At 42.7% G+C, this 16,187-nt stretch overlaps 1 protein-coding gene across 1 annotated transcript in view; it reads left to right on the top strand.

Annotated features, from left to right (window-relative positions):
• The window catches only part of CYBB (cytochrome b-245 beta chain), a 69,003-nt gene that overhangs the window by 37,654 nt on the left and 15,162 nt on the right, over positions 1 to 16,187 (top strand). The window contains exons 8-9 of the mRNA XM_083173992.1: positions 8,495 to 8,621; positions 13,322 to 13,414. Coding sequence (XP_083030118.1) covers positions 8,495 to 8,621; positions 13,322 to 13,414 — 220 coding nt within the window. The remainder of the gene's footprint in view (positions 1 to 8,494; positions 8,622 to 13,321; positions 13,415 to 16,187) is intronic.

Raw genomic sequence — 16,187 nt, 5'->3', positions numbered from 1 at the left:
CTGTGAAAATAGGTTCGCCCCCTTGTGAAAATAGCTGGGCCAAGGGAAAATTGCACTGAGTGGTTTAAATTTAATAGGCGTTATCCAAAGGTTTAGGGTTTGTGGGTAGTGGAGGGTTTAAGACTCCTCCCTTGACCACGGGTTTACAAAGCAAGTACTAATATTTGTTCCAAAAATATGGATTCTAGGAAAAATTGGATTTTCTCTGGAGGAGCTCAAAGAGTTGAGCACCAAGTGAAAAAACCCTCCCGTGGTGCAAGATTTAAAAAAAAAAAAAAACTTTGCTTTCAATTGAATATTCACCTCTGTGTCCAATCTTAATTATTAACTTTCAATATGAATTTATCTTTAAAATAATGTATTGAAAAAGTTTATTATTGTATAACAGGTGGTGCATAATACACAAGTATTTATTTATTTAGCAGCAAATGACCATTACTGGCATATGGTTTATTTATTTTGACCAGGGTGAGTTAGTTGGTTTTGTTCTGGTAATTTAAATAATGTTTGCACGTTATATATATCAATTTTCCCTCTCAAGCAACGGTACTTAACATACAGCATCGTAGTGATACAGTAGTAAGTAACCCCGGCAAAGTATTGTTCACATACGTCACAATGCGTCAACAAAACATTGACCCCCCCCCTTCATTGTTCTACTATGCTTACTCTAAAAGATAATGTTTTAGCTAAAGACTTCTGTATATGATATCTGATACACATGAAAGGGCTAAAAGCAATCCCAATATAAGGCATGTGCAAGCGAATACTTTTTTTCTACTGAAAATGTGAACCAATCCATGTATATGAAGACTAGGTATTCGCTTATATGCCCACATAGACGGCATTGGTTTATAAAATTAATGTGATAAGCATCTAAAAATTTTAAGTTGTCGTGTTGCTCATAGAAACCAATCATAGTTTTTCATTTTATAGGATGCAGCAGAGTAATGAGAGCTATAATCTTATTGGTTGCTATGGGCAACACGATCATTTTCATTTATAGAAGCTTTCACAAACCTATCCTTAAATCATATTCCCCATAACAGCATGTGGGGAAACTATGCTGTAAGAGAAAAAGGCTTTCACAAGTGAAAACAGTGATTTTTCTGTAGAAAAACCATTGATAAATAAGATATAGCAGTGATAACACCTTTTCCCACAAAACATGTGAATGAGATTACAACATGATATATAGACTCTTTTATTTGTAATTGGAAATGAGACCACAAGGTTGTTTATGTTAGTTAAAACTAGTGTTGGCTAGGCAAAAAAATCCTGTTTGATATGTTGGCATTTCATACATTTATATATATATATATATATATATATATATATATATATATGTGTCAGATCCCCTGCGTCCAACACGGAGGCTGGCGCAGGGGGATCTCAGCGACGCGCTCCGGCTGTTGCCGGGCAGCGGGGACGCCGCCGCGTCACTCCGCAGCGTGTAGTCAGACGTGGACGCGACGGCAGCGCGCAACCCACGTCTGACGGCCGGGAGACTAGCTCCCGCCCGCTCCCACAGCGCCCGCCTCGGTTGCCTAGGCGATTGGGGACGCCAGGCAGCCGGGCGGGAGATTCAACATCCAGCTCACTATATAAAGCTTCCGGCCAGGACGCTCAGGGCCGGTTATAGCTCAGACCTTGTGCCCTGAGTGTTCCTGGTCCCTGGATTCCCTGACTCTGCCTTGGCCACAGCAGTCCAGCCTCTGTGTCCTGTACGGCATCTTAGCAGTCTGTTTTCCTGCTCTTTCCAGCTGCAGCCCTGCATCAGCTAAGTGCCTGCATTATTCATTGTATTGTTACACTTATTACGTTATTGAGTCATCTACTGTGTATTGTTACATTCATTGCATTATTGAGTCATCTACTGTGTATTGTTACACGTATTACATATTGAGTCATCAGTTGTGTATTGTTACACGTATTACGTTTTTTGGGTCATCTGCCGTGTATTGTTACACATACAATCTGAGTGAGTTATCTGCTGCATCTTGTGGGTCTTCTTGTGTGTACTGTGGCTCGTTATACCCTGTTCACACATTCTGGTCCTTACGAGATCCTCGCCAGAGGAAGGGTTTAGTTAGTCTGTCCCCTTGTCAATCACTGACCTTGGCGTGTGTGTTGTCCCATCATAAGACCAGGTGGCATCGAGGTAGGAGCCTGACTAACGGGCTCCTACGAACGCGGCTATTAGTGGTGAAGCTTAGTTCCGCACACGCACGTCAACATCACCTGGTTGCAACGGAGTTAGGCTGGCGAGGTAGGTCTTCCTGATCGTATCTCCTACCAGTCAGTGTCACGTGGTGCCTCGCCAGGCAGCGTGACACAGGAGACCCTTACATTATAACCGGCCCCCCACTTACTCAGTTGTTATCCTCGGCCAGTCATGGATCCCTCTCAGCAGGTCACGGGTCATGCTCTAGTGGGTCAGATTCATTCCCTCACACAGAAGCTCCAGGAGCTCACACTCCGGGTGAACTCCCAGGAGGAGCAAGTCCAGGGGGCCCTCACGTCATCCAGGCATCCTGAACCTAAGCTTAATCTCCCGGATCGATTCTCTGGAGATCGTTCCCATTTTTATAACTTCAGGGAGTCATGTAAGCTATATTTCAAACTACGTCCCATATCCTCTGGTTCTGAGTCCCAGAGGGTGGGAATAATTATATCCCTGTTACAGGGAGATCCTCAGACCTGGGCCTTCGGACTCCCAGCAGGAGATGAAGCTTTTTCCTCTGTAAATTCTTTTTTTTCCGCTATGGGGTTGATTTATGATGACCCCGATAGATCTGCTTCGGCAGAGGCTAACCTCCGGGCCCTTAGGCAGGGACAGGGTACTGCAGAGAGTTATTGTACGCAGTTCAGGAGGTGGGCCAACGACTCAGGTTGGAATGACCCCGCACTGCGTAGTCAATTTAGAATTGGTCTGTCGGACACGCTCAAGGATGCTTTGGTTCATTATCCCTCTCCTACGTCCTTAGATGACATTATGCAATTAGCCATTAAGGTTGACAGGCGTTTTCGGGAACGTCAGAGAGAGAGGGAGTCTGGAGTCTTTCCCTCGTCATCTCAGGGCGAGTCTCCAGATCCTTCAGGGGAAGAACCCATGCAGGTCACGGCCACTCGGCTTTCAGCTGCCGAGAAGAACCGGAGAAGACTTAAGGGCTTGTGCCTTTATTGTGGAGGTACAGGCCATCGTGCCTTAGGTTGTCCCCTTAAGGCGGGAAAAGACAGGGCCTAAGTGGATTCGGGGGAGTTCACTTGGGCCTCACTCATTTTTCCCCTACTGATTCTGTGAATATTACAGCCACCGTCGCCTTTGGGAAGCAGTCTTTGGAGATTCCTGCCTTTTTGGATTGTGGTGCGGCAGGTAACTTTATTGACATTTCTTTGGTCGAATCACTCGGCTTCAAACCAGTTCCCTTTGAAGGGGCCCTGTCCGTCTGTGGTTTAGATGGCCTACCACTATCTAATGGCAGCATCTCCTTCCAGACTCCTTCTCTCCGGTTGACCATAGGAACCTTGCATTCAGAAGAAATAACTTTTTTAATTTTTCATTGCCCTTTCGCACCTTTGGTCTTAGGTCTTCCGTGGCTAAAAAAGCATTGCCCTAGTATCAATTGGGTTTCAGGCGAGATTACGCAATGGGGGTCGTCTTGTTTTAGTAATTGTTTATCTTTACCCGTAAGGGCAGTCTCTTCGGTTCCTTCTTCTTTACCCATTCCTTATCATGATTACGCTGATGTATTCTCCAAGAAAGAAGCAGACACACTGCCGCCTCACCGTTCATATGATTGTGCCATCGACCTCGTTCCCAATGCCCGGTTACCCAAAGGACGTCTTTATGCCTTGTCTACTCCTGAATCTCGTGCCATGGATCAGTATATTAGGGAGAGCCTAGAAAAAGGCTTCATTCGCCCTTCCAAGTCTCCTGTGGGGGCGGGTTTCTTCTTTGTCCAGAAAAAAGATGGCTCTTTGCGCCCCTGTATCGACTACCGTGCCTTAAACCAGATTACCATCAAGAATTCCTATTCGTTGCCCCTCATCACCGTCTTGTTTGACCAGATTCGAGAAGCCGTGATCTTTTCCAAGATCGATTTAAGAGGGGCATATAACCTCATAAGAATCAAACACGGGGATGAGTGGAAGACCGCTTTTAACACTCATTCCGGCCACTACGAGTATCTTGTAATGCCGTTTGGTCTCGCTAACGCTCCTGCGGTCTTCCAGGATTTCATCAACGAAGTACTCCGGCCTTTCTTAGGACTTTTTGCGGTTGTCTACCTGGATGATATTTTAATTTATTCCAAGAGCCTGTCTGAACATAGACAACACGTCTGCATGGTCCTTCAAAAACTCCGTGAAAACCAACTTTATGCCAAACTGGAGAAATGTGAATTTGAGGTCTCCCAAATATCCTTTCTGGGCTATATCATTACCCCACAAGGGTTTTCTATGGACCCCAATAAAGTTCAAGCCATTCTGTCATGGGCTCGGCCTACCAACCTCAAGGCCGTTCAGAGGTTCCTTGGCTTTTCGAACTATTATCGCAAATTCATTCGTTCATTCTCCGATATTGTCGCGCCAATTGTGGAGCTAACTCGCAAAGGAGCAGACCCACAAAATTGGTCTCCCCAGGCTATCAGATCCTTTGAACAATTAAAGAAGGCTTTTTGCTCTGCTCCAATTCTTCATCATCCAGACCCCCAAATTCCTTTCATTGTGGAGGTTGATGCCTCCGATGTCGGAGCTGGAGCAGTACTCTCTCAGACCCACAGCCTGGATAATAAATTACATCCCTGCGCCTATTTCTCACGCAAATTTTCTTCTGCGGAGAGAAACTACGACGTCGGTAACAGAGAGCTTCTTGCTATTAAGTGGGCCTTCGAAGAATGGCGCCAGTGGTTGGAAGGAGCAAAGCATCGGATCACCGTCATCACTGATCACAAAAACCTGGCATACATTCAGTCAGCCAAACGACTCAATCCACGTCAGGCTAGATGGGCTCTATTTTTTACCAGATTTCAATTTGTAATTACATTCAGACCCGGACCTAAAAATACCAAAGCCGACGCACTCTCCCGAAGTTTTCTGTCCTGTCAAGACTCCGAGGTGGTGAATGAGCCCATTATTTCGCCTGATGTTATCTTGGCTGGGTTAACTCAAGACTTAGCCACTCGTATAATTGCTTCTCAGTCCTCGGCACCTCAGTTGACACCTCAAGATCGCCTCTTTGTCCCCAAGGTCTTGCAAAACCAAGTTCTCCATAATTTTCATTCTAGTAAACTTGCCGGACATCCAGGTGTTATCAAGACTTTCGAAAGCCTAGCCAGAGTGGTTTGGTGGCCCGCCATGAAACAGGATGTCACCCGTTTTGTGTCAGCTTGTCCTGTTTGTGCCCGACAGAAAACACCCAGAATTTCTCCTATGGGTCAACTTCTACCACTATCCATCCCAAAAAGACCCTGGTCCCATATTTCTATGGATTTTATTGTCGACCTTCCCGTATCCTCCCACTGTTCCACCATTTGGGTTACGGTCGATCGATTCAGCAAGATGGCTCATTTCGTACCCTTGCGCAAGCTCCCCTCAGCGCAAGAATTGGCTAGGCTCTTCATTACTCACATTTTCAGATTACATGGACTTCCCACGGATATCGTTTCTGACAGGGGTCCTCAGTTTATTGCCAGGTTTTGGAAATCTTTCTGCTCCAATTTGGGTATTCAGCTCAGTTTCTCGTCTGGTTTCCATCCTCAGTCAAACGGACAGACAGAAAGAGTCAACCAGTCCTTGGAACAATATTTACGTTGCTTTATTGCCAAATGTCAAACCAATTGGGCAGATTTGGTTCCGTTAGCGGAATTTTCTTATAATAACGCCTACCATGTATCTACCAAAGTGTCACCCTTCTTCTGCAATTTTGGATTGCATCCCAAATGTTCTTCCTTGGACTCGCCGCTGCCATCTAATCAATCCCACTCCTCGGCAGTTGCCACTCTTAGAAAATCCTGGAGGAAGGTGCGTCTTGCCTTGAATCAATCTGCACTCCGGTTCAAAATGTTCTATGATAAACACAAGAGGCCTTGTTCATTTAAGGTTGGGCAGAAAGTCTTTCTTTCTACTCGTTACATTAAGTTACGCCAGAAATGTCATAAACTGGGGCCTAAATTCATTGGACCTTTCCGCATCATCAAACAAATCAATCCAGTGGCCTTCCAGTTACTCTTACCCAAGTCCTTGAAGATCAATAGTGTTTTCCACTGTTCTCTTTTCAAACCGGTCTCCCCTTTCTTTCGTCAAAAGAGAACCAGAAAACCTGTAATCATCAAGGGTCATAAGGAATTCGTGGTAGAACGGATTCTTGACTCTAAACTTGTCCGCGGTCAGCTCAAATTTCTGGTCCATTGGCGGGGTTACGGGGATGAAGAAAGATCATGGGTTCCTGACAAGTTTTTGCACGCGCCCAGATTGAGGACAGAGTTCTTTAAGAAATTTCCGTGGAAACCCGGGAGTAAGGGTTCGGTGACCCCTCCTCAAGGGGGGGGTACTGTCAGATCCCCTGCGTCCAACACGGAGGCTGGCGCAGGGGGATCTCAGCGACGCGCTCCGGCTGTTGCCGGGCAGCGGGGACGCCGCCGCGTCACTCCGCAGCGTGTAGTCAGACGTGGACGCGACGGCAGCGCGCAACCCACGTCTGACGGCCGGGAGACTAGCTCCCGCCCGCTCCCACAGCGCCCGCCTCGGTTGCCTAGGCGATTGGGGACGCCAGGCAGCCGGGCGGGAGATTCAACATCCAGCTCACTATATAAAGCTTCCGGCCAGGACGCTCAGGGCCGGTTATAGCTCAGACCTTGTGCCCTGAGTGTTCCTGGTCCCTGGATTCCCTGACTCTGCCTTGGCCACAGCAGTCCAGCCTCTGTGTCCTGTACGGCATCTTAGCAGTCTGTTTTCCTGCTCTTTCCAGCTGCAGCCCTGCATCAGCTAAGTGCCTGCATTATTCATTGTATTGTTACACTTATTACGTTATTGAGTCATCTACTGTGTATTGTTACATTCATTGCATTATTGAGTCATCTACTGTGTATTGTTACACGTATTACATATTGAGTCATCAGTTGTGTATTGTTACACGTATTACGTTTTTTGGGTCATCTGCCGTGTATTGTTACACATACAATCTGAGTGAGTTATCTGCTGCATCTTGTGGGTCTTCTTGTGTGTACTGTGGCTCGTTATACCCTGTTCACACATTCTGGTCCTTACGAGATCCTCGCCAGAGGAAGGGTTTAGTTAGTCTGTCCCCTTGTCAATCACTGACCTTGGCGTGTGTGTTGTCCCATCATAAGACCAGGTGGCATCGAGGTAGGAGCCTGACTAACGGGCTCCTACGAACGCGGCTATTAGTGGTGAAGCTTAGTTCCGCACACGCACGTCAACATCACCTGGTTGCAACGGAGTTAGGCTGGCGAGGTAGGTCTTCCTGATCGTATCTCCTACCAGTCAGTGTCACGTGGTGCCTCGCCAGGCAGGGTGACACAGGAGACCCTTACAATATGTATGGGCCCCAATCTGTGCTGATCAAGGATACCAGCAGCACCTCAGAGAGCATCCCCTGTTAGTAACAGTAGGACTCACGGTTTTTAAAGATGAAGAGAGAAATGCAGAGGGCACTAATTGTCTAGTAAATGTTTAATACAGAAGTTGTACAGTACAATTTTTTAATAAAAGATTTTTGTTAAAAGACATGCAAGTCACATTTGTAGTTTCTTCAAAAGTGATGGTGGTTTACCATTACTCAGTGGCGTAACTAGATACATGTGGGCCCCATAGCAAAAGTTTGTAAGGGCCCCTATTCATCAACTAATGCTGAAAAAATGTATATAGCACATGATGCTTTCACAGGCAAACTGGGCCCCACTCAGATCTAGGCCCCATAGCAGCTGCACCCCCCGCATCTATGGTAGTTACGCCCTTGCTTTTGAAGAAATGTATTCTGCAAATGAGAGGTTATTTGTGAAGTTTTCAACCCTTGACAGGCAGAGTGAAATGCAGGATCATCTTGATATGATCATATAGTAGTTCCGCTAGTTTTGCCTGGGCATAGGTTTAACAGCAAACATATTGTTGTAACATACCTGCTGTGGCCACCAGCAAACACAGACAGCTGCACACTACACTACATGCAAATATTTGGTTGATATGCCAGAACTTTATTTTTCAAAGGACATTTCCAACCAGATGAAGTGGCCTGCAGCCCATGAAATGCATCATTTTTTCATTTTATGAAATCTATGGCAATCTCTTTATGAACTGCTACCCTCTTCAATATTTAAGATATAAATAAATATTTAAATGGTTGGAGCTTTTTGACAGGTAACAGGCATTTGCTTTTCCAATAACTTGGTTCTTATATAAAACCATTATCTTTGATTATATATATATTTTACAATTTTAAGTTATGTAACTAAAACAATCTTTGTATTTTTAGGCGCATAGTACGAGGACAGACTCTGGACAGTCTAAAGATTCATAGCCCAGAAAACTGTACACATAATTTTACTGAATGGGGTCCAGCTCCATGTCCAATACCAGAGTTTGACGGAAATGTGCCAATGGTATAATACCTTTCTTCTGATGCATAGAGATATTTAATTCTGTACAGTTTAAAGAAAATTAATAAATGTGTAAATCCACACCATGTGTAGTATTACCCAATTGTGTGACCATATTAATTCTATATACACAAAAAAAGCAATCATATTTTGATAATGTAATTTTAGCTTAGTTAAAGTGTGTATATGTATATGTGTGTGTGTGTGTGTGTGTATATGTACTTCACATGCACCTTGATAAAGGGACCTAGAGGTCTCGAAACGTTGGGACATCTGTCTGCTGTGTATTTATTTCGAGTGCCGCCGCCCCCGCATCCTGCTATATATATATATATATATATATATATATATATATATACTCGGCGCAAAGATAGAAGCATTGTATTACCTGTTTGTCTGTGCCTTTCGAGGACAACTGAAATTTTATAGGTGCTCTTCTCAATTTGTCCTGTTGATGGGACAAGGTAATCAATATAGTTTAAAAGTTGTTTTGGGAAGGTGCTAAAATCAATTTGATTGGAGAATGATTAATATTTTAGTGATATTCCTTTAGGCTTAAGGGCCCCATACATCAGCAATTAATTGTGACAATTTTCAGATATGGAGTTGATTGCCACAATTAATTTTAGATGTGTGGGCTCCCCCTTTTGGCAATCCCAATCAAAATCACCGATCGATTGCTTAATCAGGTTTTTAAACATGTTTAATAATCTGGTATTATCTGCAGATCTTTTTTATATGTGTGGGCGTTCCCAATTCGTCTTCTTCATATTTTTACATTATGAACAGCAATCGATTGGGCAATTTCCAGATATGAAGATGCAATCTTTAGATGGAAAAATCTGCCTATCACTGAAATAAATCTGTAATGTGTGGGCAAAGTCAGATAGATTGTAAAATCCATTTATCTGGCCAAAAAATCCCTGTATCTGGAAATCCATAAATTGTGATTGCTGATGTATGGGGCCCATTATTCTTATTCTCATCCTATTTTCTCCAATGTAACCTTTATAAATGCACACTTGAGATTGTATTTTTATATTAAGAAGTACATATTGTATTAAATCAATGCCACTGCATAATACATATTACAGTTTTGAACACAGAATACCACATCTGAGGATTTACTTTTTCCCTTAAAGCAGGGATACACTTAATTTGACATACGCACGTTTTCAATGGTGGATTCTCAGTATGACTTCTGAATCGTTTACCCTAAGAGTTTCCTTTTCAAAATGACTTATTCAGGGGCTCATTTTAGTTTTTTTTATCGTATATGTAAAAATTGCTGGTGGACCTTAATAAAATCTTTAGTCTATCTTGAACAAATCTCATAAATGGATATTGTTCTTCATCCATAAGTTGTCTGTCCTCTGTGTGTGCCAAATATTCAGTGTTTATTTGGCACACACAGAGGGCAGACAACTTTTGGGTGAAAAAAAATATAAATTCATGAGACTTGTCCAAGCTTAATTCTCATATCATGATCCACCAGCAATATTTGCATATCTTACAGATTTTAGATCCCTGATCAGGGGCAAACACAGGATTCCTGAAAGTGAGTTTCCAGATATATGTGCACTATATACAGTATGTGCACTATATATAGCGGGGTGCTCCACTAAAGTAACAGTAAATGTGCCATAAATATCCAGGCTACTAGAGCCTAATGAGGGCCCTAACCAAAAAGATAATCACATATAGTTGATGATATACAGATATAGATAGATAGATAAATAGATAGATAGATAGATAGATAGACAGAATAGTAGTAGGGACGATAGAGTGAGAGAAAGAGAGATATGTATGTGGTCTTCCTCAAAAATACGTACAGACTGTAGCATGGCCGCCTCTTCTTCTGTTGTGCCGAGTTCCCATCACTGCTGCTCCTAGAGTGGCTGATTGCCGAACCTTCCCCACCGATGTCTCTACCGTCATGGCTAGGGTCTATAATTGTTCCCATTTGCGCTATGAATTTACCCTCTATATGCAGCACTACATCACTACAATCCATCCACTGTATAATGCACACTCCATTACTACACTTCGTCAACCCTATACTCTGCATTACATCACTACGTACGCTAACACATGTAGTCAGTCAGACGACCCTGTTAGTATCAGTGTTGTGTTCCCGCCCATTCGCGGCCAGCCCGGAGCTTACGTAGTTAGCGTAGTCAGTCAGCATTACGCAGTTAGCGTAGTCAGTCAGTGCTTATTACATTGTGTGGGGAACCATTTACCAATTTAACCTGCCTGAGATGAGAGGTGTGAATGTGTTCCTGAAACACCCCCACTATCCACGCCAGCCCGAATCGTGATGAGCGCAGCGAGCCCCGAGGGGACGCGTTACGCGTCCTTCCGACCTGTTCATACCCCCACTATCCACGTCGGCATGGAGTTGATTTTATAAAGTGTGGCAAACGTAGCGAGCCACCGAGCCCGAAGCGTGGTGAGCGCAGTGAGCCCTGCGAGAATATACGTGAGCCCTGCGAGAATATACGTGAATATAGCGAGCCCTACGGAATATATGTGAAGTAATCCACGCTTCGGGCTCGGTGGCTCACTACGTTCGCAACACTTTATATAATCAATTCCACACCGACGTGGATAGTGGGGGTATGAACAGGTTGTGCACTCGCTACGCTTCGGGCTGGCGTGGATAGTGGGGGTTTGGAAAGGAGGCATTTGCCAGTATGTAACATGGAGCACTGGCAAATGCGTCCTTTTAACCCTGTCTCCCCGAAGCGGACACAGGCAGGATTGCCGTACCCTGCCCGCAAGAATTACTGAGATGCACAAGTATCTGAGATGCTTGTGCGTCTCAGACAGATGGAGCACCTCTCTGCCGGAACCTGCATGATCCCCTCTCTGCCGGAGTCCTCCAGCGCAGGGGATCTGGGGCTTACCGGCGCTGTGTGAGAGGCGCTCTCTAAGCTTGCCAGGGACGCCCGGGACATAGCTGCACAACGAAGCTTAAGCTAGCCCTGAAACAACACACTTGTGTAGTTTCATGGCGGCAGTTACGTAGTCAGTGTAGCGTCCCTGTCAGAATCAGCCTAGTGTTCCTGCGGGCATTGTAGTTAGCATAGTCAGCGTCCCTGTCAGAATCAGCATAGTGTTCCTGCGGGCATTGTAGTTAGCATAGTCAGCGTCCCTGTCAGAATCAGCGTAGTGTTCCTGCGGGCATTGTAGTTAGCATAGTCAGCGTCCCTGTCAGAATCAGCGTAGTGTTCCCGCGGCCTCAGCTGCCGCTGTAAAACTACGCAAGTACCCTATGGGCAACCAATCGGAATCGACTTCTTATTTATTTAGCACCCTCTAGAAGATAGTAGACAGGACCTGATTGGTTGCCCATAGCAACATCACATGTAAAGTAGAATACACATCTTAGTAAATGTAATTTCCCCCATTGTGTTCTGCAAAACTTGATTGTATTTTGAATGAACTGTAATACTTATTATGCTGTGGCATTTTTTAAAATAAATTATGTAGCTAATATAATATTAAATTTAAGATTATAGTTATAAAGGTTACATTGGAGAAAATACGTTTAGAATAAGCCTATTGGAATATCACTAAAATATTAATCATTGTTCATTCACACACACTTATCACTCTAAATCTCACATTTCCTTGTTTCTATTAATATACAGACAGAATATTATCAAGTATGCACTGTAAATAATCCATGGTATGGTATAGTTGCATGATGATATATATATATATATATATATATATATATATATATATCCATCGCAGCAGTGGCACTCCGGTCTTACCCAAAAAATTTGAGACAGGAACACAGATTAAAGTGCAACGTTTCAACGCTTTATTTGCGTTTTTATCAAGCTTGGCTTGATAAAAACGCAAATAAAGCGTTGAAACGTTGCACTTTAATCTGTGTTCCTGTCTCAAATTTTTTGGGTAAGACCGGAGTGCCACTGCTGCGATGGATATGCTAAGATATCAGTGGGTTAACTGATAATCATCAGGAGGCACACGGCAAGTTGTATACTGAATCCAGGAGTGCCGACACACGAAGTCTATATATATATATATATATATATATTATTTTTTTTACAAGAATAGTAAATCACAGGATATACCCTTGGGTAGCCTGCCTCCAGCCAGACCAAAAGTTAAGACTACTTATTATTCTCATCCTTATCTTTTATCCTTTATTAATTATATTCTGTGATTTATTGTATTATTCATTTTTTTACTGTGCATATTTTTAATAGTTTTTCATTGCTAAAATCAATGTAATATTTTATATACCATTAACCTTTTACTTATTTAATTGATTTGAAAGATTTGGTAAATATACATTTTACTAACACATGCAGTCGCTGAACCCTTATCCTTGTAAAATATTCCTTCCTATTTAAGTAACTTACCACTACTTTGTAAATTTAAGGGATAGCAGACGCCCATGGAAGTAAAGAGTGTTTTTATATAATAGTACTCACAAGTGGCGCTATACATCAACCCATACGCTATATATATATATATATATATATATATATATAGACTTTTACAGCAGTGATCTTTATCATAATTACCATACATAGGATATCAAGTTTCAGAATCTTTATTACACAAGTTACAAGTATATAAGACCTTTAAACACTTCAGTAAAATAATGTGGCATTATATACTTTAAATAATCCGTGAAATTATTGTTCTTGTTTCTCAATTAGACATGGTATTGGGTGGTAGGACCTATGGCCCTATACCTTATTGAGAGGATTATCCGGTTTTGGCGATCACAGCAAAAAGTTGTCATCACAAAGGTAATGACACTAATTTGGATATACATTGGCTGTACTGTATACATTTGCTTCTCGTATTGGTAAATGACTGCAGGTGTAAAGTTTGTTACCATGTCCTTGAATATCATGTTATTGCTTTATTATGCCTTGTGCAATATCCTAATGATGCTTTATTATGTCACTTTTTGCAGTATAACAGTGGACTGCGTGGGGCGCTCAAAGGTGCACATGGAATCAATTCACAATAAAAATGTTTTACTAAAGACAAACAGACATATAACACAATACAATATTAATCAATGATGTCACAATGATGAAACTAATGGAGAACCAATTAGTTGATGCCTCCTAGGAGGCATCAACCACACAATGAATAATATCTATAAACTCGTCTTGAGTAAATGCTAAAAGGGTATAAAATAAAAAAATAGTCCAGCTTGAACTGTTTATCAATTGCCATAGATTGGTGATACGCAGTTGCTACATGAGGCTAAAGCTTCACTTCGTAGAAATTATCCTTATTAATGAGTAGGTATAGACTTGGCGGTAGGCAATGTAATTCGCAACACATGCTCTAACGGATTCAGTATTGAATCCCGGCGGTCGGGACCCGGCGTTCAGAATCCCGACGCCGGAATCCCGACAGCCGAAATGCCGACAAGGGGGGGACGTGGATCACCCCCCCTTGCGTGCTCGCTGCGCTCGCCACGCAGCGGGCCCGGTGCCTCGCTACGCTCGGCACACTAATTTATTCTCCCTCCAGGGGTGTCGTGGACACCCACGGAGGGAGAATGTGTCGGCATTTCGGTGGTGGGGATTCCGGCGTCGGGATTCTGAACGCCGGGATCCCGACCGCCGGGATTGTAACTGCATCCCGCTCTAACAATGTCACATAGATATACTGTAATCTCCGGTTATCAGACTGATTCATTATTACCAGTTAGTGGCATGTAGAGTCTAGATCGCCTTCAGTTTTGTTTACAGGATGTGACGATCAGTGAGGGCGGAAGTTGTTAGATGCCCTCACCACTTTTTTTATTTTATCTGTAATTCACTAAGGTTTAGGTTATTTTGTTTTATTTTAGCTGCATTGTACCCTCATGGGCTTGCTATGCTTGCACGCTTCGGGCACGGTGGCTCGCTTCGCTTGCTACAAATTTATATTGACCATCCAGGTATACATGGACCCAGTGCATGATGGGAAGATTGTCAAAACTGAAGAGGATCTAGACACTACCTTTGGGCCACAAGCGGTAAGACGCTGCACGCCAGCTACAGCCTCAAGCCGGGTGTTACGAAATCTGCAGCCGGGAGAAAGGGCTGTTGCTATTACAGAGGCAGCACTCACCCACACCCAAAAGCTGCTGTTTCCGAAACGTGTGAGTCCCCATACAGACAGAAGGCACCACTCATACAAAAGTACCATCCGAGACCACTCCCTGGTATCAATAAATCAGTCTGATAACCAGAGATTACATTATATCTATGTGACATTGTTAGAGCATGTGTTGAGAATTACATTGCCTGCAGGCCAGTCTATGGCCCTTATTCTGATTCACTCTAAGAGGCAAATTCCTTCTCAAGTGGACAAAACCAAATGCACTGCAGGTGGGGCAGATGAAACATGCATAGAGATTTAGATTTGGATGAGTTATTTTGTTTCTGTGCAGGGTAAATACTGGCTGCTTTATTTTTACACTGCAATATAGATCTCACTTTGAAGTAAAACCCCAACCAAATCTAATTCTCTCTGCACAAGTTACATCTGCCCCACCTGCAGTACATATAGTTTTGTCCATTTGAGAAGGAATTTGCCTCTGAGAGTGAACTAGAATAACCCCCTATATCTGCTTATTAATAAGGATAATTGCTATGAAGTGAAGCTATAGCCACATGTAGCAACTGTGTATCACCAATCTATGGCAATTGATAAACTGTTCAAGCTGGACTATTTTTTAATTTGATACCCTTTTAGCATTTACTCAAGACGAGTTTATAGATTATTATTCATTGGGTGGTTGATGCCTCTCCATTAGTATCATCATTGTGACATCATTGATTAATATTGTATTGTGTTATATGTCTTTTAGCAAAAGGATAAGGGTGCAGTGACTGCATTTGTTTTATAAGATGTATATATATATATATATATATATATATATATATATATATATATATATATGTATATGTAAAAGATAAAAAGATACCTTTAAAATGATTAAGAGATGAGCTGTTATAAGTATAAAAAAGAAATTACATGTATTTTGAAAAAAAAAACATTCAAAAAAGGGAGAACAATGAAGAGAAAAAACTTTTTTTTTAAATATATTTTTACACGGTATAAGCAAGAATCGTAACAAAAATGTGTTATATGTCTGTTTATCTTTATTAAAAAAAAATGTTTATTATGAATTGAATTCCTTGTGTACCTTTGAGCACCCCACGTCTTCCACTGTTTTTCTGCTTGTGTTTGTGGAGGTTGGCATTCCTCCAGCGTGGTGGCTGCAAGGTAACACATTTATATCACTGCATTCCCTAGCACCGCAGACACTTTCTGTTAACTTTTTGCAGTATGTCTTTTTTAAAATATGTCATTATGTCATTTAAAAATGTATTATCAAAGCTATGTAGTCATTAAGTCGACGGTGTGTAGGTTAACAGTCAATAGGTTGACTAACCCTCCTGGCAGGCTCTCAGATCAGTCTCGATCCCTGGGGAGTAAGGTTGGTCCCACTCTCGGGTCCATTAGGATACCGGTGCTTTGCTGCTCCACAGGGTTTCTGATGACAGAAGC

This window comes from Crinia signifera, chromosome 2, assembly GCF_055691185.1.
Source record: "Crinia signifera chromosome 2, ASM5569118v1, whole genome shotgun sequence".
Taxonomy (NCBI): domain Eukaryota; kingdom Metazoa; phylum Chordata; class Amphibia; order Anura; family Myobatrachidae; genus Crinia; species Crinia signifera.
This window is presented reverse-complemented; position numbering and strand designations above follow the sequence as displayed.